The sequence below is a fragment of the Tachyglossus aculeatus genome, chromosome X1, assembly GCF_015852505.1.
Source record: "Tachyglossus aculeatus isolate mTacAcu1 chromosome X1, mTacAcu1.pri, whole genome shotgun sequence".
Taxonomy (NCBI): domain Eukaryota; kingdom Metazoa; phylum Chordata; class Mammalia; order Monotremata; family Tachyglossidae; genus Tachyglossus; species Tachyglossus aculeatus.
In genome coordinates this window covers 5,878,291-5,905,785 of record NC_052101.1, presented here as the reverse complement: position 1 = coordinate 5,905,785, position 27,495 = coordinate 5,878,291, and the positions used below count along the sequence as shown (strand labels likewise).

The 27,495-nt window shown below is 42.0% G+C and overlaps 1 protein-coding gene across 4 annotated transcripts in view; it reads right to left on the bottom strand.

Moving 5' to 3' along the window:
• MYT1L (myelin transcription factor 1 like) overlaps positions 1–27,495 on the bottom strand; it is a 450,983-nt gene that overhangs the window by 142,069 nt on the left and 281,419 nt on the right. For 2 of the 4 annotated variants that reach the window (XM_038772247.1, XM_038772248.1), the window contains exons 10-15: positions 24,191–24,298; positions 19,537–19,748; positions 6,567–6,814; positions 3,196–3,432; positions 839–960; positions 389–451 (exon numbers count right to left, since the gene is read on the bottom strand). In XM_038772247.1, coding sequence (XP_038628175.1) covers positions 389–451; positions 839–960; positions 3,196–3,432; positions 6,567–6,814; positions 19,537–19,748; positions 24,191–24,298 — 990 coding nt within the window. The remainder of the gene's footprint in view (positions 1–388; positions 452–838; positions 961–3,195; positions 3,433–6,566; positions 6,815–19,536; positions 19,749–24,190; positions 24,299–27,495) is intronic. The other 2 variants (XM_038772250.1, XM_038772246.1) reach the window with 1 other exon arrangement.

Here is a 27,495-nt window from a genome sequence, read left to right as displayed (position 1 = left end):
AAAATTAAAAGTTTTAATGCAGAAAAGCGATGGGTCAAGTGCTGTATATTGAGGCGCAATCGTTAACCCTCTGAACTATCCGACGTCAACTTGACAGAATGTTTCAGATGGTCTTTGCTTTTGTTGCGTTTTTCACGAAACTGAGACAAAATATTTCTGTCCTTTTGGTTCGATTCTTAAACGTTTAGAACGACTTGGCAGTCGGAGTGCTCTCTTGGAAAATAAGACGGTGTACAACACAAAAATTAGCATGCTCTTAGAAGTCAACATATAGCACTTAAAGGGTTCACACAGAGTTCAACATTTGTACTTTGACAGCATTGTTGAGGTAAGCTGAAAACAATAAATTGAAAAGACAGAATCCACCATGAAAAAAATGAAGTCACACCTTCTATGTGAGGCGTAATTACCAGTCACATGACCACTCCCATCACACCCTGGTGTTGGACATCTGCCACCAAACAAAAACAAAAACAGCCAAAATAGTAAGTATGTTTAAAAAAAAAACTTTTAAAAGTTTCATTGTTTCCAGTTTAGCTGCAATGTCTGCAAGGGGACTTAAGCATCCTAAGGAAAAGCTGCAAAATGAACAGGTTCAAATGAAAATGGTGGTTCGATCCACTACGGCATCGTTAAGAACAAGCAAGTACACATTGGCTTATCACTTAACTGAACTAGCAATTTGAAACATTTATATGCTGCAGAGGCCGCATGCTGATATGGCAAGGCAATATACAGATCGGATTTTTACTTAGATAGCCAAAAAAAGAAAAAAAAAGGAAAAGAAAAAAGGAAAGGTTTAAAAGAGAAAAATAATTTCACCTCACATTATGCTTACGTTATTAAATCCTTTTTGCTCTCTTTGCACTGAGGATATTTGGGCTTGGGACTTGGTATAGTGACTTCACCGGGATACCTTCGCTCCTCCAATGCCTCTTGGAATGGATCCAAGTCTTCTGGCTGCAGGCAAACATACAGGTATTAGACCCACTTAGGTGAGGCTGTAACATACACAAGAAAAACAATGCAATGTACAGTTATCAGCAGTCTCGTCTCTGTGCGTTCTATTTTTTCAGACCTCATAACTTCCACAGTTTTTTCTTTTTAAACACTCTCCCTCAGTCAATACCACTTCTTCCCTCTATTAATAATTACGGTATTTGTTAAGCGCCAAGCACTGTTCTACTCGCTGGGGTAGATACGAGGTAATCAGGTTGTCCCACATGGGGCTCACAGTCTTAATCCCCATTTTACAGCTGAGGCACAGATAAGTTAAATGCCTTGCCCAAGGTCACACAGCAGAGAAGGGGCAGAGACGGAATTAGAACCCATGTCCTCTGACTCCCAAACCTGTGCTCTATACTTAGATGTAAATGTAAGCTAGGATTCACTTGAAGGGGAATTAGATCTCTTCGAGGCGGGGGCAGACTGACTTTATAGACTTCTACCATCTTGCCAACTCTTTCCAGTGCTTAGTCAACCGGAAGACTAAGATTAAAATCTTAAACCTCCAGGGAGTGTGTCTTTATAAAATCAGCCGATCCATCAATCTTATTTATTGAGCACTCACTGTGTGCAGAGGACTGAACTAAGTGCTTGGGAGAACACAATATACAACAGAGTTGGTAGACGCATTCTTGCTCTCAACCAGTTTATAGTCTAAAACCACTACGCGGGATTGAAAAATGCCAATATTCGGTCACATAAAACCCTGTTTTTAAGTTCCAAAGCAAGGTAGCTGACTAGAGGAAATTTATAGACATAAAAGTATGCCTCGGTAGAGGAAATTCATACATGTAAACGTATGCCTCGGTATATAGAAAGGTGTATGTTTTTCTGAAAGTGTATAATTGTTCTTCCACAGGTACTGTGTCTTCTGAGGAGACTCAATCTTAAAATGGAATATTCTGGTGCAGAATCAAGTACATTCCCATAGATGGCGATATATATTAACTATAAAGTAAATTACTTTGCATTTCATTTCAAAGGTCCTTCTAAGTCTATATGCTCACATATATTATGTTTGTGTATAGTATATACATAACCTTTCGTTTGTATTACGCTATATAGAGTGCAAATGTTTCAGCGATATTTCTGCGGAGCCGTGATTTAAATTAAGATAAATTTGGCAATATCCCTACCATGCTGCATTCCACGCTCAAGGATTAATGTTTCATATTAAGTGGGAGAAAAACTGTCGCTAAATACGACACGCTACTCGGATTCAGCTTTCTTTCACAATAGCTCAATTTGGGTTTCAAAATTAAAGACTTCAGAGAGCAGCACTGCAAATTAAGCAGACGTGTGTTTCCTAATTCCTCGAAATAACAATGCACCCACATTTTTCTTCACAAAACGTTATTGCTCTCGTGATCTTCCACCATCTATATTTTTAAATCAGACGGGTTGACCGATGACTGAAAATGATTCATACAAACATATCTGAAGCGCAATGCTTGAGAAACCTAATTCGATAATTTAGTAATCTTTCTTTATATCCTCAATTTGCCTAAGAATATTGTAATCATCTCAATAATTCAAATTTGAAGAAAACATAACTTCCCTTCAAAGTGATGCTCTTCCAAACCTATGTAGGCCTTGCACTTTTAGTTTAGTCCAACAAAATCTCTGGTTGATTGTAAGATTGACAATCTCAAAATGCTCCTCCTGAATCCACTACTGGCGGTATGTGTACAGAGAACATTTCTGGGCTTTATATTTGAAGTTCAGGGGATACCAAGAAGTTCCCCAGTGCCTCAGAGCACTGAGGAACAGGCGAATTTCAATACTTCATACTGATCAAAATATGCAAATTGTTTCTCTCTAATGCTCTATATGAAGGAAAGCTCTTAAATTCTATAAAAATCACCCCATCATTTAATGTTGTGTTACCGAATACCATGTTAAAACATTAGCAAATCTCTAGGGGCGGGGGGTTAACTGGTCACTATTGTTAGAAAACCCGATTCCCATGCGTGGTTTAAAATGGTGACCGGTGGAATTTAGTTATGGATTGCATATATGCCAGCATGATGCATTTCCACTAACAAGCAAGAAGTGATCTTTTAAGGAAACCCTCCGTTTTTGTCCATTGTCTCACACCTGTTATCTTCCTTCCTTTCCGCCAAGTTTTAAAGCCTAACAGTATCAAAATCATCAAGTTACAAGGAGAAGTTCCAGGTGAAAAAGACATACATTAATCTCTTTGGAATCATCTTCGTCTATCCTTCGGGGTTTCATTTTAGTGTAGTCTACTGGCAAATCCCAGCAGTCCTCTTCATTCAGTTGGAAACATCGATTATTCATAACGGCCTGTCGTTGAGGTGACATAGGCTCTAGGGGAGTCAAGATAGTGCAACATCCATCACGCTGCCTCTGCTTGTTCATGCTCAGATCCAGTGTTCCATTTTCATCTACTTCCATATCAGGATTCTGCCAAAATCAGAACAATTGTAAGCAGTCAGCCTTCCTTCCCCCGGTCTGCCATCTTTCTGGGTTTTCGATATGACCTGCTTAGCAGAACCCGACAGCATTCGGATGTGCCGATGCTATAATTTTGTCGCACAACAAGGACTGTGGTAATAATGAGACTGATAACTGTGACACCTGTGATATTTGCACTACGTGCCATGCCCGTAGGTAGCAAATAATCGTGTTGGACACAGTCCTTGTCCCATGTGGGGCTCGTAGGCTAAGGGCGGGGGGTGCATAGGCATCTAATCCCCATTTTACAGATGAGGAAACTGAAGGCCAGTGGAGATAAGTGACTTGCCCAGGGTCACGCAGCAGCCAATTGGCAAAGCTGGGATTAGAACCCGGATTTTGAGACTCCCAATCCTCTGTGCTAGCCATTTAGGCCACGCTGCTTCTTCTGGAAAAAAACAGACTCAACTCTCTCCGCCCTAAACGCTAGCATATCAGGGGGACAGAAGTGGAGAAAAAACCCAGCATTTCCACTAATCAAAATCAGCTTTCAAATGGGTTTGAAGGCATTGTCTCTGGATTTGTGATTGATGCCTGGGCAGGCTGATGTCCCTAAAGTAACCACTCTCTTCACCATTTTTACCTGGCTTGACACATCCCATGACTACTTAAATAACCACACATCTACGAAGCATCTTTGGAGATTTTAACTTTTCCATCTAGAAATAAGATACATTCATTTCTTTATTCCCTCAAGAAGGGAATTAAGGAGAAAAATGTTTGTTTATTGGAATGAACTTATAACCATAGCATTTGCTGCCCCTCCAGGGAAAATGAATGCCCAGTTCAAAATGGTTCAGTCACAGATGTTGACATCTACCCTGTCAGAACTTCTACCAAACTCGATTTAGTCACCTACTTTAGCTGCAAAAAAAAATGAAATAAAAAGCAAAACCAAAATCTGGTGCCGACTGGCATTTTAGGCAGCCAGCCACTGATGAACCGTGAAGTCCAAGGTGAGGCACTGTAGATGGTGTTTGGCACAGACTGGGAATGATTTAGAACCCAGCTTTCATTTTTGGGTGGGGAGGAAGAAAAAAAGGTAGAGAAGGCAAGGATCGAGGGAACAATAAAAATACACCCAACAATCCTTCATTTTTTTCCAGAGTGACACTATCCTGAAGATAAATTTGATTTCAGAGCTGGTGGGAACACTGCAGCCTACTCAAATGTCTCCCAGCTATCTTTCCTCTCGATGCAGAAACAGAACGGCAGGGAATAAGAATCCCTTGCTTTGGGTTATTACCTTGATAAATTACACAGTATTATTCTACTTGAACACGTTTTGTCAAAATGTATTCCTGACTTCTGCCTGGATACTAATTCTGGTGGAATAATGTTGAATTTCTCCTTTTATTCTGTCATATTCATTTTAATAAAGTGAAAAAAAAGCTGAAAAGGGGTCATTCTTTTTTGCCACATAATACCTTCAAAGCTATTCTCCAGTCCCTCCCCGTTACCAGCGCTGATTACAATTTTAACTATGCATGCTAAAAAAAAAAGAGAGATTCACCCATGTAAAGGATGAAAACCATTTCTACAAAAGGAAGTATTTGAAAACAAAAAGTTACTGACCTTTCGGCATTCAGAAATATTGAAATGATTTCTAAAAGCTACTCTTAGGACTGTTAGCTCATTAGGTATTACCAAGAGGCTTAAGAGAACGGGAGGAAGCAATCTTTGTCTCTCTGGCGAAGGGTACGATAAAACCGTCAGCCCCCTGCACTGCATCTTTATATAAAGCCATCTAGTGGGATCTACAAGGTAGCTTCTCGTTCATTCCTGGTGCATTTTTAAAGTCATTTCTCCTCCAGTGTCAGCATAAAGAATGCATCTCTTTAGGATAAAAGGACGACATCTCATAGGGCCCGTATGAAATATTAGCATCCGTAATGATTTTTAGTCACGAATGCGGTCTGTGCTTCTACTGACAGGTCTGTGCTAAAACTCCCCCTTAGCTTTCTTTGTCTGGCTGGCACCAGCTAATGTACTGAAAAACACTCCACTCTATGTCATAAATCTGGTCGAAAATGACTGCTGTATGTGGTAGATGTTACATTCGTGGTTTTCTTTGGGTTTTGCTGTAATTTAGAGGAGCCTTCCGTCACAAAAATGCAGGTGTAAGCAGCGAGAGCAAAACTGATTTCTCCCAACCGTGAAACCTCGGGGAACGGGTTCTGTACCAAAAACCGCTGCATATTAATCTCTAAAACTTTAGCGATTCACCAATGAAATGATTCAAGGATGAATATACTAAGCAACTATCGTATGAAGATGCGATCGATTCCCCTGTAGGAAAAGCAGCGTCTGTTGGTAAGAGGTAGGACGTTTTTCCATTCACTATAAAATCCACAGATCCAGGGGAGAATTAAATCCGATTCAATAAGACCATCTTCTTTTTTTTTTAGGGGGCGGGGGTTGATATGGGAGTTACTGTTGAGGCGTTTGCTTTCTCAATTTTGGCCTAACTACATGAGGAACGAGTCACCTTTTCTTTTATTTTTGGGTTCATCTGGCAGCCTCACCCTCCGCTCCTCTGCCGCTAACCTCCTCACTGTACCTCATTCTCATCTGTCCCGCCATTGACCCCCGGCCCACATCCTCCCCCGGCCTTGAATGCCCTCCCTCTGCCCGTCCGCCAAGCTAGCTCTCTTCCTCCCTTCAAAGCCCTACCGAGAGCTCACCTCCTCCGAGAGGCCTTTCCAGACTAAGCCCCCTTTTCCCTCTCCTCCTCCCCCTCACCCCCGCCCTACCTCCTTCCCCTCCCCACAGCACTTGTATATATAATTGTACAGATTTATTACTCTATTTTACTTGTACATAATTACTATTCTATTTATTTTGTTAATGATGTGCATTCAGCTTTAATTCTATTTGTTCTGACGACTTTGACACCTGTCTCTATGTTTTGTTTTGTTGTCTGTCTCCCCCTTCTAGACTCATGCCCGTTGTTGGGTAGGGACAGTCTCTCCATGTTGCCAACTTGTACTTCCCAAATGCTTAGTGCTCTGCACACAGAAGTGCTCAATAAATATGACTGAATGAATGAATGAGTGACCCCTAAGTCAAGAGTTCATCGTTACCCGGGGACAGAGGTCCTGAGGTTTGGTCGAGAGGTTCTGCGGCATCTCTCTGCAGCGGGTGGAGAGGTTCAGAATGGCGGTCGCAGCCATGTGAGCCGCTTCCAAGTCATGGGTGTAATCGAAGCTGCTTTTGCTACACGTACTGCTGGCGCTGCTGCCGCCGCTGCAACTCATATTGCTGCTGCTACTGGGGGCGTAGCTGCTTGTCGTGCTGCTCGTTGGGCTGGAATTCTTACAGTATCGTTTAGCTGCGGGGGGGAAAGTGGGGAAAGATAATGTTAAATGAAAGAAGATGCAGAAGTGTGAACTGATTGTACACCTGGATAGAAATAGCCTTCTTCCCCCATGCCCTCCCCAACCAACAAACACCAAAACCTAGTACTGTGGGAGCAACGGTTCTAATAATAATAATAACGATGGCATTTATTAAGCTCTTACTATGTGCGAAGCACTGTTCTAAGCACTGGGGAGGTTACAAGGTGAGCAGGTTGTCCCACGGGGGGCTCACAGTCTTCATTCCTATTTTCCAGATGAGGGAACTAAGGCATAGGGAAGTTAGGTGACTTGCCCAAAGTCACACAGCTGACAATTGGTGGAGCCGGGATTTGAACCCCTGACCTCTGACTCCAAAGCCCGGGCTCTTTCCACTGAGCCATGCTGCTTCCAATGACCCAACAAAGGTGATTAAGGAAAAAGGGAGAAACACAGTGGTATTTGTTTGGCTGTAATGGGAGCGCATTGAAGGTGTGTGTATGCGCCCGCATATACATCATTTTGTTAGAAAATTGGTACCTCTAAGTAGCCCATAAGAGAAATAATCACATGATCAGGGCCACTGATGCAATAATGTGCGGAAAGCAAGCAATTGTGCATGACGGTATGGTTAGCCTGGAGATGCTGCTTTCACGCCACGGTCGGAATTGCTCCTAAGTTCATGCGGTGACAAAGACCTTGGCAGATCGCTCCTCCGTGAAGCGACTGGCTGCCGTACATCCAATCGAGGGGCTTTGGAGCTTTGCCAGAGCTCACGGGGATGACACGCAGATGACCCAGATACTCAGGAGACGCAAGGTCCCCCGCTCCCTAAGGGCGAGAGAGGACACGCTTTTTGTGCAGACAATGTGCTTGATTTCTGGCCCGGAATACTAACCCGCCGTGGCTAGTTCACTGCCTCAAAAGAGGGCAAGTACTAGAATGCTGATACATGGCAGAGAGAGGGGGGAAAGGCAAAGGAGGGGAAAATACTGTTCACATTTGGATGTTGCTAGGTGCAAGACCTATTTCAAAAGGAGAGTGATTGGCTTTGCAGCAACAGTCCGATAAAAATTATAATAATAATAATAAGTATGGTATTTATTAAGCACTTACTCTGTGCCAGGCACTGTACTAAGCACTGGGATGGATACAAGCAAATGTGGGGATCACAGTCTCAATCCCCATTTTACAGATGAGGGAACTGAGGCACAGGGAATTAAGTGACTTGCCCAAGTTCACACAGCAGAGAAGCGGCAGAGCTGAGATTAGAACCCACGACTTTCCGCTCTATCCACTATGCCATGCAATAACACAATGCACATCCGACACAAACCATCAGTGCTCTCTTAGCATTCTGGATGTAAAGAGATATTCGTTAGAGCACTTTATCTGAAATATTTGCTGGTCTGCATTTGACTTGGTTCTTGTCTGTGGCATCAGTTAGAGGAAAAATAATAGTAATAAATAGCAACGGGCTTGGATCTCCGGGGGTTGGATGGCCCTCCAAGGGATATAGGTTGTGAGGGGGCCTGGATGTAAAACCAAAATTAGGGAATCAGGTGGCCTTGTGGAAAGAACACAGGCCTGGGAATCAGAGATCCTGAGTTCTAATCCTGGCTCTGCCACTTGACTGCTGGGTCGCCTTGAATAATTCACTTAACTTCTCCATGCCTAGGGTCTTTCATCTGCAAATATGGATTTGTTACCTGTGCTCAGACTGAGCTCCACATGGGATCTGATGGTCTTGTATCTATCCCAGACTTCACTAATAATAATAATGATGGCATTTGTTAAGCGCTTACTATGTGCAAAGCACTGTTCTAAGCACTACAATAATAATTATTATTATGGCATTTGTTAAGCGCTTACTGTGTGCTAGGCACTGTACTAAGCTCTGGGATGGACAAAAGAAAATTGGATTGGACAGAGTCCTTGTCACAGTCTTAATCCCTATTTTACAGATGAGGTAACTGAGGCACAGAGAAGTTAGTAATAATAATTCATAGTTGTGGTAATTGTAAAGCCCTTACTATATGTCAAGCACTGTACTAACCGCAGGGATAGACATAAGGTAATTGGGTTGGACACAGTCCCTGTCCCACATGAGGATCACATTCTTAATCCCCATTTGACAGATGAGGTAACTGAGGCAATGAGAAGTTAAATGACTTGCCCAAGGCCACAAAACAGACAAGTGGCAGAGCTGGGATTAGAACCCTTCTGACTCCATGTTCTATCCATTGGCCAAACTTAGCATACGGTAAAGACTTAAAGGGATACCACAATTGTTATTATTGTTATCATTGTTAATTATTAGAGGAACTGGGTTCTAATTCTGGCTCTGCTAGTTAGCTGTTGTGTGATCTTGGGCAAGTCAATCGACGTCTCCATGCTCAATTCCTTCATCTGCAAAATGGGGATGTTCTTCCTGTTAAATCATGAGCCCTAGGTGGGACCCGATCGTTCTGTATCAACCCGACTACTTAGTACAATGCTTGACATTTAGTAAGCACTTAGCAAGTACCACAACTGCAATTACAATGTCACCGGGAATTCCGTGCTCTTACTATTTCTTCACATCCTGTAGCCCTTAGAACTGAATTCAACACCAGTCCATAGTATGGGACAACCAAGTTCAGTAAGCCAATCAACTTTTATCATTTTTCTTAAATAATAACCCTAATATCACTAAGAGTAATGATACTGTGGCATTTCTAAGCGCCGGGGTAGATACAATATAATCGTGCTCTGATATCATCACTGACTGTCCTTACTGGGTCTCGTAGTCTAAGGAACAGGTAGAAGAAATTGAATTTTCAGTTTACAAATGAGGAAACTGAGGGATAAATCAGTCGTGTGACTTGCCCAAGGTTACGCGCTGGCAAGTGGCTGCTGTGGAGAGTGAGATCATCATCATCATCATCATCAATCGTATTTATTGAGCGCTTACTATGTGCAGAGCACTGTACTAAGCGCTTGGGAAGTACAAATTGGCAACATATAGAGACAGTCCCTACCCAACAGTGGGCTCACAGTCTAAAAGGGGGAGACAGAGAACAAAACCAAACATACTAACAAAATAAAATAAATAGAATAGATATGTACAAATAAAATAAATAAATAAATAAATAGAGTAAAAAAAAATGTACAAACATATATACATATATACAATGATAAAACCCTGTCTTTTAAATGGGTTAGAGACACAGGACCTCCGGTTTATGCACTGACAGTATTTGCTGCTTGGATTGCCAGTTATTTACTAAATAGTACCACGTTTGAGTCACATGATTGAGTATGTCAGCAGTTGTCTGTAAAATATCTTGGAGGCGGGGGAAGTATATAACAGACCCCGCAGTGCTCAGCGTGGCAATCAATCAATCAACCAATCAATCATATTGACTAAGCACGTTCTCTTTCTGCAAACTTGGGTGAGAACAATAGGATGAGAAGACATAATTCCTACCTTCAGGTAGCTTAAAATCTAGTGGGAGAGACAGACACTACAATATATTCGAGTTGGAGAGGAGAAATTGATACGATACAAAGATAGATCCATAGTGCTAGAGAGGCAGTAAGTACATTAGGACTTAGTTTTTACTGTGTGCTCCTTGTGGGTAGGTAATATGTCTACCAACTCTGTTATTTTATACTCTCCTAAGCACATAGTACAGTGCTCTGCACGTAGTAAGTGCTCAATAAGTATCATTGATCGATTATAAAAGTGCTGATATGGGAGTTGGAGGATACAGGGTAGATCGATAAGAAATTAACTTCATCGAAACAATTTATGAAGCACCTTCTTATTTGCATATAATTACTACTAGGTCACTTTAGTACCAAATCTGCCAACAACAAAGGATGATTTGAACGAATCAGATTTTCACAAGTGCCTTGCCTTTCAGCCTCATATGCAAGATTAGTGGCTGTGAAAATTTTCTCTAGACTACATAATAAACATTTACCTATTTATCTACTTCATAATGTCATGCTTTTTCTTCTAGGCATGCTAGCCTGTGGTACATAATCCAATAGCAAAGCAACAACACTGGAGATAATTCATGAAATAATTCTAGAACAATTCTCTAATTTCTTCATTTCCAACTTAAATGTTTGTAAGATCTTAGTGAATATTGGTTAAAAACGTTTGGTCAATGGACAACTGACTTCAAATCAAAATTTTTGAAAAGATGCTGCCAAATCAATCAATCAGTGACATTTACTGAGTGCTTTCTGGGGACAGAGCATTGAACTCGTCCCTTGGGGAACGTACGATACAACAGAGTTGGTAGACATATTCCCTGCCCACAAGAGGCTTACAATCTCCCCCTCTAGAATTTTAGTACAGTGCCTTGCACATGGTAAGCACTCAATAAATACTGCTGATTGATTGATTCATTGGTTGTTTATTTTACAAGTCTCGACTCATTCATTCAGTCGTACTCACTGAGAGCTTAGCTTGTGCAGAGCACTGTACTAAGTGCTTGGGAGAGTATGATAAAACAATAAACAGACACATTCCCTGCCCACAGCGATCTTAAAGCCTGGAGAGATGAGCCCAGGGGTGTTTTTCACGAGTAGGTGCTCAGACTGCTGAATGAATGAATGAATGGATATTCATCCCAGCCTGAAGACAGTGTTCACCTAAATCATGCAGGGAATATGAGTATTCATACCGATCTTAGGATGATCCTAAAACTCTCCTAGGAAAAGAATATTCAGTCCACATTTCTCCACTCCTGAAATGTCCATTGACTGCCATCCAACTCCACATCAAACAGAGATGGCTTAACATCGGCTTTATAGCACTTCATCACCTTACCCCCTCCTACCTCACCTTGCTGATTTCCTCCCCCTCCCCCTTCATAACCGACAGACCATCGATCCATATGGATTGAAAGAGAGGTTGGAGTCAAAGATAATGCCCGTGGCCTGGAATGCCCTCCATTTTCATGTCTGACAGACAACTATCCACCCACCTTTAAAGCCTTACTGAAGGCACATCTCCTCCAAGAGGCTGTCCCTGATTGTGTCCTCATTTCCTCATTCCCTTCTGGGTCGCTCAGCCCCACTGCACTTATGTGCATATCCATAATTTATTTATTAATGTCTGTAAGTACAGTGCTTACACATAGTAAACACTCAATAAATATGATTGCTGGATTACTTGATTGCAAGGCTGTGGGGTTCAGACATGAGAAGGATTGTGGTGTTAAAAACTGTGGTGACATTAGGTTTCTAATAAGGGAGGGTTAGGAATCAATCAATCAATCTATCATATTTTTTGAACACGTACTATGTGCAGAACACTATACTAAATGCTTGGGAGGGTACGATACAACTGGAAAGCAGGCAAGCCCTGGATTTCAGCCCCTTTGGAGTTTTTCCCCTTTTCATAGAGGGGGCCTATCCGTAGGAGTACTCCCAGAGAGACTTCTGAGAGGATAGTTGCCCCTTCTACACCCACTATCATCAGTTGGCATCTCCCAGAAGCCTCCTAGGCTGAGACTTTTAGTTAGGAGAAACCCTAATCTTGTCTCTCACCTCCTGGTTTCCTGACAATCCAAGCTGGAGTGTGGATCACCTCCTCACCCAAGTTAACAAGCGATGACGTCAATGGGTAAAAGAGATCTTAATCTATTACAAGAACTTAAAAAGGGAGAACCATTCAAATACAAACAGGTAATTCCAAATAGAACTGTGTAGCACTACTCTAAACAGTCCCTAACTCAGGGGAACAACTTCCCCTCCAAAACCAGCAGTCATTCCCCAGGTTTCCTTCGGAGCCCGTGGTCAATTCTATCTTCAGTTTGCAACTCCTTTTCCAACCCTTCAGTACTCTCGGGATTCTCCGACTAAAGCCCAGAAGAGGTACCAAACCATAGCCCCCAAATCTTCACTTTCACCTTATGATTTATTATCTCTTGTCTCCAAGCTCTTCTTCCCTGAATCTCATCTGATTGTTTCTTCCTGGATCATCAATCATTAATGGTATTTAATGAGCACTTACTGTGCCCAGAGCACTGTACTAAGCCTTTGGGAGAATGCATGGGAGGTGGCAATAATAATAACAATAAATAGTGATGGTATTTGTTAAGTGCTTACTATGTGCAAAGCACTGTTCTAAGTGCTTGGGGAGGTTGCAAGGTAATCAGGTTGTCCCACAGGGGGCTCACAGTTTTAATCCCCATTTTACAGATGAGGTAACTGAGGCACAGAGAAGTTAAGTGACTTGCCCAAAGCACAGCCCCGGCCCACAGCAAACTGGATCCAAACTAAGACTGTCTAACCTCCCTCAGTTTCTAAAACTGTGGACTGCTTCCTTCTGGAAACTCTATCTAACCTTGGATTCACTGACACTGTTCTCTCAGGGTTGTTCTCTTTTAATAATAACGACATTTCCTAAGTGCTTACTACGTGCCAAGCTTTTTCTAAGTGCTGGGGTAGATGGTAATCAGGTTGTCCTGTGTGGGGGGGCTCACAGTCTTAATCCCATTTTACAGATGAGGTAACTGAGGCACAGAGATGTTAAGTGACTGGTCCAAAGTTACAGAGCTGACAAGTGGCAGAGCCCCCTATCAGAGGGAGTCCTCTGAATCCCAAGCCCATGCATGTTCTTTCCACTAAGCCATGATGCTTCTCATCTACTGAGCACTTACAGTGTGCAAAACACTGAACGAAGAGCTTGGGAGAGTACGCTAGAATAATAAACATGCACATTCCTTTTCCACAACAAGCTCACAGTCTAGAGAGGAAGTAAATGAATAAATAAATAAAAGATACATTCATAAGTGCCATCTCTCTGGACAATCCTTTTCAATGAATTTTGTCAGCTACTATCTGGATTCCCATCCCCTTAACTGTGGAATCAATAAACCAAACAATCAGTTGTTCTCAATAAGCACTTTTGTTGAGCACTTACTGTTTTCTGAGCACTGATTCAGGCACCTGGGAGAGAACAATACAGCAGAATTGATAGAAATGTTCCCTGCCCACAAGGAGCTCTCAGCCTAGGGCAGGGAACAGACGTACTGATGAGGGAATGGGAGAATAAAGTGCTGCAAGATTGAGGGTGGGATCCATATCAAGTTCTCAGGAGGTTCAGATCACATGTAGAGGCAATGCAGAATACAGGGCAAATGGAAGAAATGAGGGCCCCATTAAAGGGAAGGCCTCAGGGAGAAGGTGTCATTTTAGTAAGGCTTCAAAGGTGGGGAGAATGGTGGTCTTCTGGATATGAAGGAGGATGTGCTCTTTGGTTAAAATACTTTTGAAATACTTTGGTTAAAATAGAGAAGCAGCGTGGCTCAGTGGAAAGAGCCCGAGCTTTGGAGTCAGAGGTCACAGGCTCAAATCCCGGCTCAGCCAATTGTCAGCTGTGTGACTTTGGGCAAGTCACTTCACTTCTCTGTGCCTCAGTTACCTCATCTGTAATACAGGGATGGAGACTGTGAGCTCCCGTGGGTCAACCCGATCACCTTGTAACCTCCCCAGCGTTTAGAACAGTGCTTTGCACATAGTAAGCACTTAATAAATGCCATCATTACTGTTATTATTATTTTCATAGGCCCTAATTTTTTTGTAGGTCCTCTTTTCCTAATCAATCAATCAATTGTATTTATTGAGTGCTTACTGTGTGCAGAGCACTGTACTAAGCGCTTGGGAAGTACAAGTTGGTAGCATATAGAGACGGTCCCTACCCAACAGTGGGCTCACAGTCTAGAAGGGGGAGACAGAGAACATACAGAATATACAGTTTTAAACATGAAAATGTTTATGGCTCTAGCCCTATAGTGATCCCACTAACTCCCCTTAACATCAAACATATTCAATGGTATCACAATAATAGGAGCAGTGTGGCGTAGTGGGTAAATAACAGGCCTAGGAGTCGGGAGGACCCAGTTTTTAGTCCCGGCTCTGCCACGTGTCTTCTGTGTGACCTTGGGGAAGTCACTTCACTTCTCTGGGCCTCAGTTACCACATCTGTAAAATGGGGGTTAAGACTGTGAGTCCCATGTGGGACAGGGACTGTGACCAACCTGATTAACTTGTATCTACCCCAGCCCTTCGAACAGTGCTTGGCACACAGTAAGTACTTAACAAGAACCATAATAAATAACACTTTCCTTCTGATGCATGGACACCAACTATAGCATGGATCACATTTCAGTTGATTCGGCTACAAATGGAATAATTTTACTTGTGTTGCTAAGGCTCCGTCTCTGACGGGTTATTATGAACCCCCTAGACATCTACTAGATTTTTGTATAGCATCTTTTAGTGACAACTATTTTATTACCCTCCATTTTGTAGTTTACCTGAGTTTAAAATGACATGCATATGGTCACAGACATAGATGCATCTTTAATTTTCCTTGCGTGTGATGAAAAAACACCATGAATATGGAAAATTTTCCACTTTCTGAGTTACAAAATTATTATTCAGGTGAAGAATTACTTCTTGAATGTAGTCAATTTCCCATTTCTTTTTCTCTCAAAATGAAATTCAGGAGCTCTGGATATCACAGCTGTAGAAAACTCCTACATGTTTATTTTTCAAAACAGGCCCACTTTTACTGTTTACAGTAAACATCCAGTTTCTGTTGAAATGTCTACATTACCGAATCTCCTACTAGGATATCTTGCCTGCAAGTTGCAGCCTACCTTCCAGCAAAAACAAACATTTTGGGAGTCCCAGTACGGTCCTGATGAATTTGGTTCTGAATTCGGGTTTCCCAGTGAAGGTAACTCCTGATATTCTACAACACTAGGATCCAAGAAAACTTTGACCTTAATCTGATATTAATATTGAAATTACTCATTTTAAACATATTGCAACAAAGTTACCTCGTCTGAGGGAAAACAAAAAACACAGCTTAATTTATTAAGTACTTACTCTATGCTTAAGTGCTAAGGTAGTTGAAAGAGAATAAGGTTGGATGTGTTTCCTATCTCATTCATTCATTCAGTCATATTTATTAAGCGCTTACTGTGTGCAGAGCACTGTGCTAAGCTCTTGGGAAAGTACAGTACAGTGATAAAGAGGAGTTCACAGTCACAATGAGCTCACAGTCTAGAGGACTATCTCACCTGGGACTCACAATTAAGAGGTAGGGAGAGACAACGATCTTATCCCCATTTTACAGATGAGGAAAGAGAGGCTCAAAGATGTTAAGTGACTTGCTCAAGGTCATCGACAGAGCAGGCATTAGAAAGGAGAAGAGGCGTGGTTTAGTGGAAAGAGCCCAGGCTTGGGAGTCAGAGGTCGTGGGTTCTAATCCCAACTCCGCCACTTGTCAGCTCTGTGACTTTGGGCCAGTTACTTAACTTCTCTGTGCCTCAGTTACCTCATCTGGAAAATGAGGATTAAGAATGTGAGCCCCACGTGGGATAACCTGCTTACCTTGTATCTACCCCAATGCTTAGAACAGTGCCTGGCACTTAGTAAGCGCTTAACAAATACCTTCATAAAATAAATGAACCCGGGTCCCGACTCCAAGTCAACAGCAAAATAGACAAGCATTTTGTTAGACCATCTGCCTACTTTCAGGGTAAATATATACACTTATCTTTTTAAGATGAAATTGTTCATCATTTCGGTAACCACTCTTGAAAAATTTTAGGCTATCATGTCCAAATATCTACTCATTCATTCATTCATTCATCCATTCATTCATTCATTCAATCGTATTTATTGAGCGCTTACTGTGTGCAGAGCTCTGTACTAAGCGCTCAGGAAGTACAAGTTGGCAACATATAGAGACGGTCCCTACCCAACAACGGGCTTCCACCCATCACAGCGTGGCTCAGTGGAAAAGAGCGCAGGCTTTGGAGTCAGAGATCATGGGTTCAAATCCCAGCTCTGCCAATTGTCAGCTGTGTGACTTTGGGTGAGTCATTTCACTTCTGTGTGCCTCAGTTCCCTCATCTGTAAAATGGGGATTAAGACTGTGAGCCCCCCGTGGGACAACCTGATCACCTTGTATCCCCCCGGCACTTAGAACAGTGCTTTGCACATAGTAAGCGCTTAACAAATACCATTATCATTATTATTATTATTATTATTATTATTATTATTATTATTATTATTATTATTATTATTATCACGGAACTGGCCACTGAGTTAGAGAGGCCATGAGCTCAGGAGAGAGGAAACACTCTAGATCACAAGAACCTCACTGCATTCAGGAGCTAACGTGAATCAAGTGAAACAATCTGCCAATCATTTGATAGATCCATCAGTCATATTGTTGGAATGCTTATTGTGTGCGGAGCACTGTATTAAGTGATTGGGAAACTTCAATATAACATAATTGGTAGACACGTTCCCTGCCCACAACAAGCTTACAGTCCAGTAGGGGAGACAGACATTAATATAAATGAAAATGATAAAGCAAGCACATTGGTCTAGGCAATGACTTATTCCCTTAGAATCCGCAAGGCTTTGCCATGTCAGCAGGAAACACATCTCCCAACTTTGTTTTATTGTGCTCTCCCGAGTGCTTAATACTGTGCTCTGCACACAGTATTTTTATTATTATTAAATGCCGCTGAGTCATTTCCGATTCACAGCAACTCCATGGATATACTTTCTCCAGAACGTCCTGTCCTCTGCCATAATCCCCAAACTTTCTAACGGTTCTTCCATTATCATTGTTCTGGCCTCTCTCCATCTAACTGCCAGTCTTTCTCTTCCATGTTTTCCCTGGTCTTTTCCTAACATTCATATCTTCTCCAGAGAATTAGACCTCCTGATGATGTGTCCAAAATAAGTTCATCAAAGTTGAGTCATTTGGCCTTCCAAAGACTGCTTTGGTTTCATTTGCTCCAAAATCCATTTGTTTGTCTGCACACAGTAAGTGATAATAAATAGGATTGATTGATTGCTTGCTATCAACATATACATATTCCCCTGTTCCTTCTTTCTCCTGCCTATAAATTATTGTAGCAACAACTTCCCACAGTAGATTATAAACCTTTGAGGGTAGGGACTGCATTTTCTAACTCAATTGCACTTTTCCAATCTCTTAATACAGCTGATTGATGGAAAGATTGATTGACTGAACCCTCTTAGTTCTTGTGGAACAGCAGTGAGGGGAAGAAATGGAAGAGTCTGTGTTGGGAAGAATTAAAAGAAAAAAACATATACAAAGTACTATATTAGAGCATCTGCGGCAGAGCTGGGGAAGCAGCAAGATGTAGTGAGTAGAACACGGGCCTGGACGTCAGAGGTCCTGGGTTCAAATCCCAGCTCCACTACTTGTCTGCTGTGTGGCCTTGGGCAAGTCACTTCACTTCTCTGGACTTGAGTTACCTAATCTGCAAAATGGGGATTGAGACTGTGAGCCCCATGTGGGACAGGGACTGTGTCCAACCCGATTTGCTTGTATCCACCCCAGCGCTTAGTACAGTGCCTGGTACACAGTAAGCACTTAACAAATGCCACAATTATTATTATCGTTATTATTATTATTAGAGTTGGTTTCCAAAGATGTGGCTTCTGGAGAGAGAGATGTTTCCTTTAGGCCACATTACTGAATCTAATCTGATTGCAAATGAACTCATGAACTCCTTCTATTCTCTCCCTCCTTCCTTCTACCCATCTCTCTCTCTCTCCCACTCTCTTTTCCTGTCTCTCTCATTTTTACTTCCCCCCTCTCCTTCTGTCTCAACCCACCTCTGTTTCCTGGAGAGTCTAGTTATGCTAGTTAAACAGGTCTACAGGACCTGAAACAAATCAGTCTGGAAAAAGAACTTTTAAATGCAAATTTGACCCCCAGCCTTGGGTTTTCATTTACATATTTTAAAAAGTGAAGGCAGGATGTAAATAGTTTCTTTCTCTTCCCCTTCTCCTCACCGTGAAGAGAAAATTTAAACCATCAGAGCCTCTAACACCTCCAATCACCTGCCATAAAACCGACTAACCAAAATCCACCTCGGAACCTAAAACGGAAAAGTTAGAAAGATATCAAAATGCAAAAAGGAATCAATCGTCTCAAACACAGAGCTATTAAAGAAGCCGTCTATGCCAAAGTATTCCTGATTAAAATCAGACATTTTTTGATACCACCATATAATCACATAAGAAGAAGATACCTAGCCTCATTTCGGTGAATTCGGTTCTCAGACGCACCTGTTATTCCGCAATCCTCCCCTGAAATTCTGTTTCTCCCACCAGAAAGGAAGTTATGAAGAAGGGATTCCCGAAAGATATCCCCCTGAACCCAGGAACACAAAACATGGGTGGGCTTTAGGGTTTGCTTTTTCCTTCCTCTCCCTGCCATAGAAACCAAGCGCATGATCTCAAGATTGGCAGACGGTAAAACCGTTAAACCAAGCGCATGATCTTTCGATTGGCAGACGGTAAAACCGTTAAAGTCGTTAAATACCGAAGAACCCAGGGCTGGCTGTTGGTCCCTACAGCTTGAATTTACAACCTTACAAATGCACCCTTTAACCCTAGGCTCACTCTGGCTACGCTCTAAGACACTGGTAGTACAGGACAGTTTCTTTCCAAGGGTATGTAAAAGCGTGCTCTGTAAAATCTTCAAATTAGCTCAAATATACAGCGTCATGAAATGAATGCATTCTCCCCTTTGCTACAGTTAAATGATCGCAGAGGCCGGCCTGCTTGGATGGATGGCATTGAAATACACAATACAACATCATTAACTGCAAACTTGTGTCTCATGTATAACAGAGTGTGCACCTCCTACCATCATATCCTTTGGGGGCTATATCCCTGGTTTGCACCTTGGGAGCTATGGCCCTCTTGCCATAGGCATGGTTGTCATAACTGTTATATTCGAACGACGTCTTAGAATATTTCTCTAGTTCCTTGGCCAAATTGGAGCGAGGTGTGGATGTGGGGACATTGTTCCTGTAGCCATACTGAGGGATCTCCAACTGCTTGACGAAGCACATTGGCCTAGAAATGAAAGACACACAAAGTTGTTAGCGACACCAGTCCACTGACTCTACACCCATTATACACTCAGGCTAGAAAGTCATTCATTCAATCGTATTTAATAATAATGATGGCATTTATTAAGAGCTTACTATGTGAAAAGCATTTATTGAGTGCTGCCTGTGTGCAGAGCACTGTACTAAGAGCTTGGGAAGTACAAGTTGGCAACATATAGAGACGATCCCTACTCAACAACAGGCTCTTTATCACCCCTCAGCAGTTACGTATATACCGGTAATTTCTTTATTTCTATAAATATCTGTCTCTCCCTTGACTGTAAGCGCGTTGTGAGCAAGGAATATGTCTGTTCATGGTGTTGTACTCTCCCAAGCACTTAGTACAATTCTCTGCACACAGTCAGCGTTCAATAAGTATGATGGAATGAATGAATATTGCTCTCTACGAGATTGGAAGAGATAACATCAATTATTGGTTCTTTTTATGGCACTTAAGCGCTTATTGTGTGTCAAGCACTGTTCTAAGTGCCAGGTAGATACAAGTTGAACAGACCAGACGCAGTCCCTGTCCCACATGGGGCTTACAGTCTGAGTAGGAGGGAGCAAAGGCTTCGAGTCTCCCTTTTGCAGCTGAGGATACTGAGGCACAGAGAAGTGAAGCGATTCGCCCAAGGTCACGCAACAGGAAAGTGGTGGAGCCAGGATTCAAACCAGCCCCTGGTTCCCAGGCCAGACTTTATCCACCAGGCTATGCTGCTTCCCACTAGGCCACGCTGCTTCTCAATTTTACAGATTTTTCATTTGTAAAATGTCCCTGAGGAAAACCTAAAGTAAACTGATTTGACCAAATCTAAAATATCTTAGACCTAAAAACAAACTGATGGGTAAAATTTAAAAAAGCTTTCAAAAATATTTAAGAATATCTCCTTGCTGTTGTTACTCTCTTTAAAGTGACATCTTTTTGAGGGTAGGAAAGGAAGATACTATCTGCATACTGATTGCACATCTATACAAAGCTTCATGTTGCAGGATCCAGAATCAGCAGGATCTAGAATCAACAAATGAATATGACCATTGCACTCAAAAAGACAACAGAAGGGAATAAAGCTAGACGCCTAGGAATGCAGATTTAGTCAGAACTGGATGAAATTTGAGCAAGTAGAAAACAAACACAATAGCATTTTCTGATAAACAGTACAACACTTAGAGAGCCTTTTTTTCATACCTTTTCCCTCTCTATCCGCTCATGTTGTTGGACTTTAGTGTTATCCACTCCTGTTATTGGACAATTTATCTCACATTTTTCACACTTTTTTCCACAAAACAGAGAGAAAGCTGGGGCTTAGTGGAACTTTTTTTCAGTTTGTTTCCAAGAATAATATATGCAGGTATATTTTTCATGGGGGCTTAATTTTCTACCCAGTATGCTCAGAACAAACCAGCAGGTTTTGGGTGGAAGAAAGAGACTCTTCTTATGGTCCAATTCACACATGTGAAAAGAGTCTTTCTCTAAATTGTGTCACCTTTGAAGAAGGATAACTGTACATAATGCATACTCTTCTACATGCTGGATTGTCCAGGCAAGAATGAATATGATCAGTTCAGGAGATTTATTCCTAAACTAGAGATGGGGGATTTTAGAAGACTCAGTTGCAGATTTTTCTTAGGCTCAACATTAAAACTTCTTAAAATTCATTCATGCTATTAATAACTAACATTCATGTTGAGAAGCAACATGGTCTAGTGACACAAGCCATAATAATAATTATTATTTTTGTATTTTTCAGTGCTTACTATGTGTCAAGCACTGAACTAAGTACTGGGGTAGAAATAAGATAATTGGGTTGGACACAGTTCCTGTCCCACATGGGGCTCTCAGTCTTAATCCCCATTTTACAGGTCAGGTAACTGAGGCACAGAGAGGTGAAGTGACTCGCCCAAGGTCCCACAGCAGACAAATACAGAGCCAGCTTTGGAGCCTAGGTCCTTCAGACTCGCAGACCCATGCTGTACCCACCAGCCATGCTGCTTCTCAGAAGACCTGGGTTCTAATTCTGACTCTGCCACCTGCCTGTTGGGTAACCTGGGATAAATCATTTGGCTTCTGTGTTCCTCAGTTTCCTCACCTATGAAATAGGGATTAAATAGCTTTCCTCCCTCCCTGTGAACTACTGAACTGATTATAGTGCTTAGCACAGTGCTTGGCACATACTAAACAGTTTTAATGGTACCTGTTAAGCACTTACTATGTGCCAGACACTGTACAAAGTTCTGCAGTGGATAAAAGATACTCAAATTGGACACAGTCTTTGTCCCACATGGTCTAAAATGGAAGGAGGAGAGTTTAATACCCTTTTAATACATGAGGGAACTGAGCCACAGGGAAGTTAAGTAATAATAATAATAGTAATGATAATAATGTCATTTGTTAAGTGCTTTCTATGTGCCAAGCACTGCGCTAAGCATTGGAGGTAGATACAAGGTAATCAGGTTGTCCCACGTGGGGCTCACAATCTTAATCCCCATTTTACAGATGAGGTAACTGAGGCACAGAGAAGTGACTTGCCCAAGTTCACTGAGCAGACAAATGGTGGAGGAGGGGTTTGAATCCATGTCCTCTGACTCTCATGCTCATAGTCTTCCCACTAGAAAAACTGCCACAATGCTAACAATAATAATAAATATCAGCAATAGTGGACCGTAATATACTTCTCTCCTCAAATTCCCAGTCTTTCTACTGTGCCTTAACAATGCTTTAAGACATGTCTTCTTACTGTTTTGGTCTAGTCCATGCTTGCTCTGACTAAAGAAAGAAAATCGAGGGGAAAAAAGACCATGCAAATATTTGAACGCTCCCTCTTAAAGCATTCAGTTTTCACTGAAAAGCCCGCTCAGCAGGCCTTAAACTGTTGAGCTGTCCTTTGTGTTCAACCCAAAAGGGAAACAGTATCCCAGATATGCCCTGGGATCAGGCTATTGAGCTCCTGAATACAGGACATGCTTTGAGGCCACTGCAAAGTCACTGAGTCAGCAACCTAAGCAGGCTGTCAAAGGGCCAGAGGTCTCCCCTCATGGCTTCCAACTCCAGAGACACCTCCTCGGACTCCTTTAAAGGCAACCTGCGGATGAATAAATTAAAACACCTGCCCTCTGTCCCGTCAGCAGGCACTTAAAAACCCCGCTCACGTTTTACTTAGAAGAAAGATGTAGTTCTTTTGCTACATTTTCCCCCCAGTTTGGGTTCAGACTGCTGTTGCCGCCACGACTGGACGGGCTCTGATCCAGGATTTGCAGAAATGGACTCGTTCACAAAGAAGAGGGATTTTCAGAAGAGCTTTCTCCAACTTTCGAACTAAAACTTTCTAAGGGGAGAAATTCCTTTTTTTGGTTTAGCATATTTTTACTTAACAATGTTATAATAACAGCGATAAGGATTGTGGCACTTGTTAAGCACTTACTATGTCCTGCTAATCACAGTACTAAGTGCTGGTGTAGATACAAGATGAGCAGGGGAGAGGGAGAACATTTTTACATAGGAGGAAACTGAGGCACAGAGAAGTTAAGTGATTTATCCAGGGTCACAAATCTTATATTCACACGTGATATAGTTTGCGGTTCTGAAAATCACGACCACCAACATTGACCAGTTCTGCATCTGAAGGGGTGTTTCATTTCTTCTATTCAAGTGACCACCTGACTCCTAGGACATCAATCAGTCAACTTCATTTAACTGAGGTTTACTGTGCAGAGAGCAGTGTACTAAATGCTTGGAAGAGTACAATTTAACAATAAACAGACCCTGTCAATAAGCATTCAGTGTACAAATTTGGTGTTCAGGAACAACAGAATTTGCTTTTAGTTTCCTGGGAGTGTTGGCATTTCTTCCCATCCCCTTTCTTCCCACCCCCAGCCAGATTGGGCGCTAAGCATTGCCCTAAAGACAAGTACTCTCCAGAGTTGCAGCTGAGAAGGTGGAGAAAAGTTTTCTGTCAATCGTATATTCAGGCTGAAGTTAAGGAAGAAGGATTTATTAGTAAACTCTGGTTAGCCACCTTATTTTTTTTTGCAAAGTGCAATCATCATTAATGAGAGAATGGTTCTGGCAGGGCCTAATACAAAGGACACGGGCCTGCAAATCATAGGATCTGGGTTCTAAACCCTTGCCTGCAGTGTGACCTTGGGCAAGTCACTTCACCTTTCTGGGACTCAGTTACCTCATCTGTAAAATGGGGATTCAATACCTCTTCTTCCCCATGTGGGATAGGGACTGGATCCAACCTGATTTTCTTAAATCTACTCCAGTGCTTAGAACAATACTTGGCACATAATAAGCACTGAACAAATAGCATAAAAAATGTCAATGCCAGGCATCCTGATTGGAGTCTATGTTCTTTTTCACGACAGATCTTTCCGGGGACCCCGTTGTCTCTTTGTGAACTTCGTTACCTTAAAACGCGATCCGACGCCTGGTTTGATTTGGACACGTCGCAGCTCTGATGCTTCTCTTGGGCCTTTGCCAATTTCTCTGCTGCAGCAATAGGACACCCAGAAAGGCTGCAATGGCAGAAGGGGAGAGGAATGTCATTGTCTCATCCAAAGTGGTTTCACCGCCCTTGAATCCAATCGCTTCTTCTCAACCTTCTCTTCATTAGTCAACACCAGGGAGAAGCCAAAGAAAAGGGTTTTCTTCCTGGTCTCAGGTGTTCCCTATAGAAGATATATTGATTTTGGAGGGACAGGGATTTCCATATCTTTATACAGGGTCCATCTGGATAGGAAGTACAAGACTTCCTTCAGGCAGGGGTTTCCAAGACGGCAAGCCCTGGGGTAAAGAAAAATTGCACTGTGCTCTGAGCGTGTGTTTAATGTTTTATTGCCACTGCAGTTTGCATACATATATGTAAATACATACATATGTATATATGTGTGTAAACATATATATGAGCATTTCACAAAATCTGTTGGATGATACTATACTTTCAAACTAAGCAACTTCACTGTCTCCTCGGAAGCAAAATGCAATGAATATCACCGCACTTTTACAGCTGGAGTTTTCCTCGAAACAATTGCAAATTGCCAAGAGCAAACAAGCTGAACTAGCCAGCCGCTGGGAATCTATAAAAACCTGCAAATTAATAAAGGTCATTGTTTGTTGGATGATCTTAGCTCTTTATGACTTCACCGAAGCCTCCGATTAGCAAAAGCATTCATTATAAACCTTCTGGGTACAGGCGCTACACTAAAGATTTGGGAAGTGCAAATCAAAGGAATGGTACATTTCCTGTCCACGAAGTGCTTGCGTTCCAATGGGGAAGAGAAGCGAAAGAAACTATTTGTGAACAGAGTAATTGAAATAAGGACTTGGATATACCACTAAGAAAACAGGTATACCTAAGTGCTGAGGATGAATATACATAGCGTGGCTTAGCGGAAAGAGCTCAGGCTTGGGAGTCAGAGGTCGTGGGTTCCGCCACTTATCACCTATGTGACTCTGGGCAAGTCACTTAACTTCTCTGTGCCTCAGTTACTTCATCTGTAAAATGGGGATTAAGACTGTGAGCCCCACGTGGGGCAACCTGATCACCTTGTATCTATCCCTTCCCCATCCCACAGCACTTATGTATATATGTATATATGTACATTTAGACTGTGAGCCCACTGTTGGGTAGGTACTGTCTCTATATGTTGCCAACTTGTACTTCCCAAGCGCTTAGTACAGTGCTCTGCACACAGTAAGCGCTCAATAAATACGATTGATTGATTGATTGATTGATGTACATATCTATAATTCTATTTTTTGTGTTGCTGCCTGTTTACTTGTCTTGATGTCTGTCTCCCCCCTTCTAGACTGTGGGCCCACTGTGGGCAGGGATTGTCTCTCTTTATTGCTTTATTGTATTTTCCAAGCAGTACAGTGCGGTGCACAAATTAAATGCTCAATAAATACAATTGAATTAATGAATGAGTGAACTTAAGGAGCTGGGAATTAATCAGCGTAGGGCAATTAAATTGTAGGAGAAATCAGAGCATCCTCTAGTAATAATAATAATAATGATAATAATAATAATAATAATGGCATTTATTAAGCGCTTACTATGTGCAAAGCTCTGTTCTAAGCGCTGGGGAGTTTACAAGGTGATCAGGTTGTCCCACGGGGGGCTCACAGACTTAATCCCATTTTCCAGATGAGGTAACTGAGGCCCAGAGAAGTTAAGTGACTTGCCCAAAGTCACACAGCTGATAAGTGGCGGAGCCGGGATATGAACCCTTGACCCCTGGCTCGAAAGCCCGGGCTCTTTCCACTGAGCCATGTTGCTTCATTTTAGAATGGAGCCCCATTGTTACAGAGCACAGTCTTGATTTATGCACTGAGAAAACTTCTTTGTTTTGGAGTAGTTTTAGAAAATCATGTCTAAGGAGAACCAAGAGTAGACAATAGAAGCCTGCCTTACGGTAGCGTTATTTTTTTACAAGAATACTCTAAGGCCAATTGAAATACCTCAAAATTCCTTCCATATTTAGTCTTTTTTTTTCGGCTTTGAATTTCTGTCATTACAGGTCAAATAACATGGGGGGAAACCAAGCAACCATGAATGAGCACTAGCTCTTTTTAATAATATTCTCCATTTATGCAAAACCCATGGGACAAGTAAATTTCCCAGCCCTCTATCAATCAACCAGTGGTATTTATTGAGCACCTACTATATACAGAGCACTGTACTAAGTGTTTGGGAGAGCACAATACAACCATATTAGTGGACATGTTCCCTGCCCATAGCGAGCTTAGAGTCTAGAGGACAAGCTCACAGTCTACAGTCTGTAATAATGATAATACTAATAATTTGATTTTTGTTAAGCTTTTACTATGTGCCAAGCACTGTTCTAAGTGCCGGGGTAGATATAAGATTATCGGGTTGGACACAGTCCCCGTCCCACATGGGGCTCACACTCTAAATAGGAGGAAATGAGATTAATTCCCATTTTACGGATGAGGAAACTGAGGCACAGAGAAGTGAAATGACTTGCTCTGGGTCACACAGCAGGTACGTGTTAGAGCCGGGATGAGAACCTATGTCATCTGACTTTCAAGACCGTGCTTTTCCCAAGAAGCAGTGTGGCTCAGTGGAAAGAGCATGGGCTTTGGAGTTAGATGTCATGAGTTCAAATCCTGGCTCTGACAATTGTCAGCTGGGTGACTTTGGGCAAGTCACTTCTCTTTGCCTCAGTGACCTCATCTGTAAAATGAGGATTAAGACTGTGAGCTCCCCGTGGGACAACCTGATAATCTTGTAACCTCCCCAGAGCTTAGAACACTGCTTTGCAAATAGTAAGTGCTTACTAAATGCCATTATTATTATTATTATTATTATGAAAAGCAACTAATAAAAAAACCATTCCCGTACTGCAAATCTTCCAGTTGCGACTGTTGAAGAGTCCTTAGGAAAGCGGAGAAATTAATGGGACAGGAAGGGAAAAGAGACATACCCTGGCCTCATATAATAATAATAATAATAATAATAATAGCATTTATTAAGCACTTACTATGTGCAAAGCACTGTTCTAAGCACTCGGGAGGTTACAAGGTGATCAGGTTGTCCCAAAGGGGGCTCACAGTCTTCATCCCCATTTTACAGATGAGGTAACTGAGGCACAGAGAAGTGAAGTGACTTGCCCAAAGTCACACAGCTGACAATTGGTGGATCTGGGATTCAAACCCATGACCTCTGACTCCAAAGCCCATGCTCTTTCCA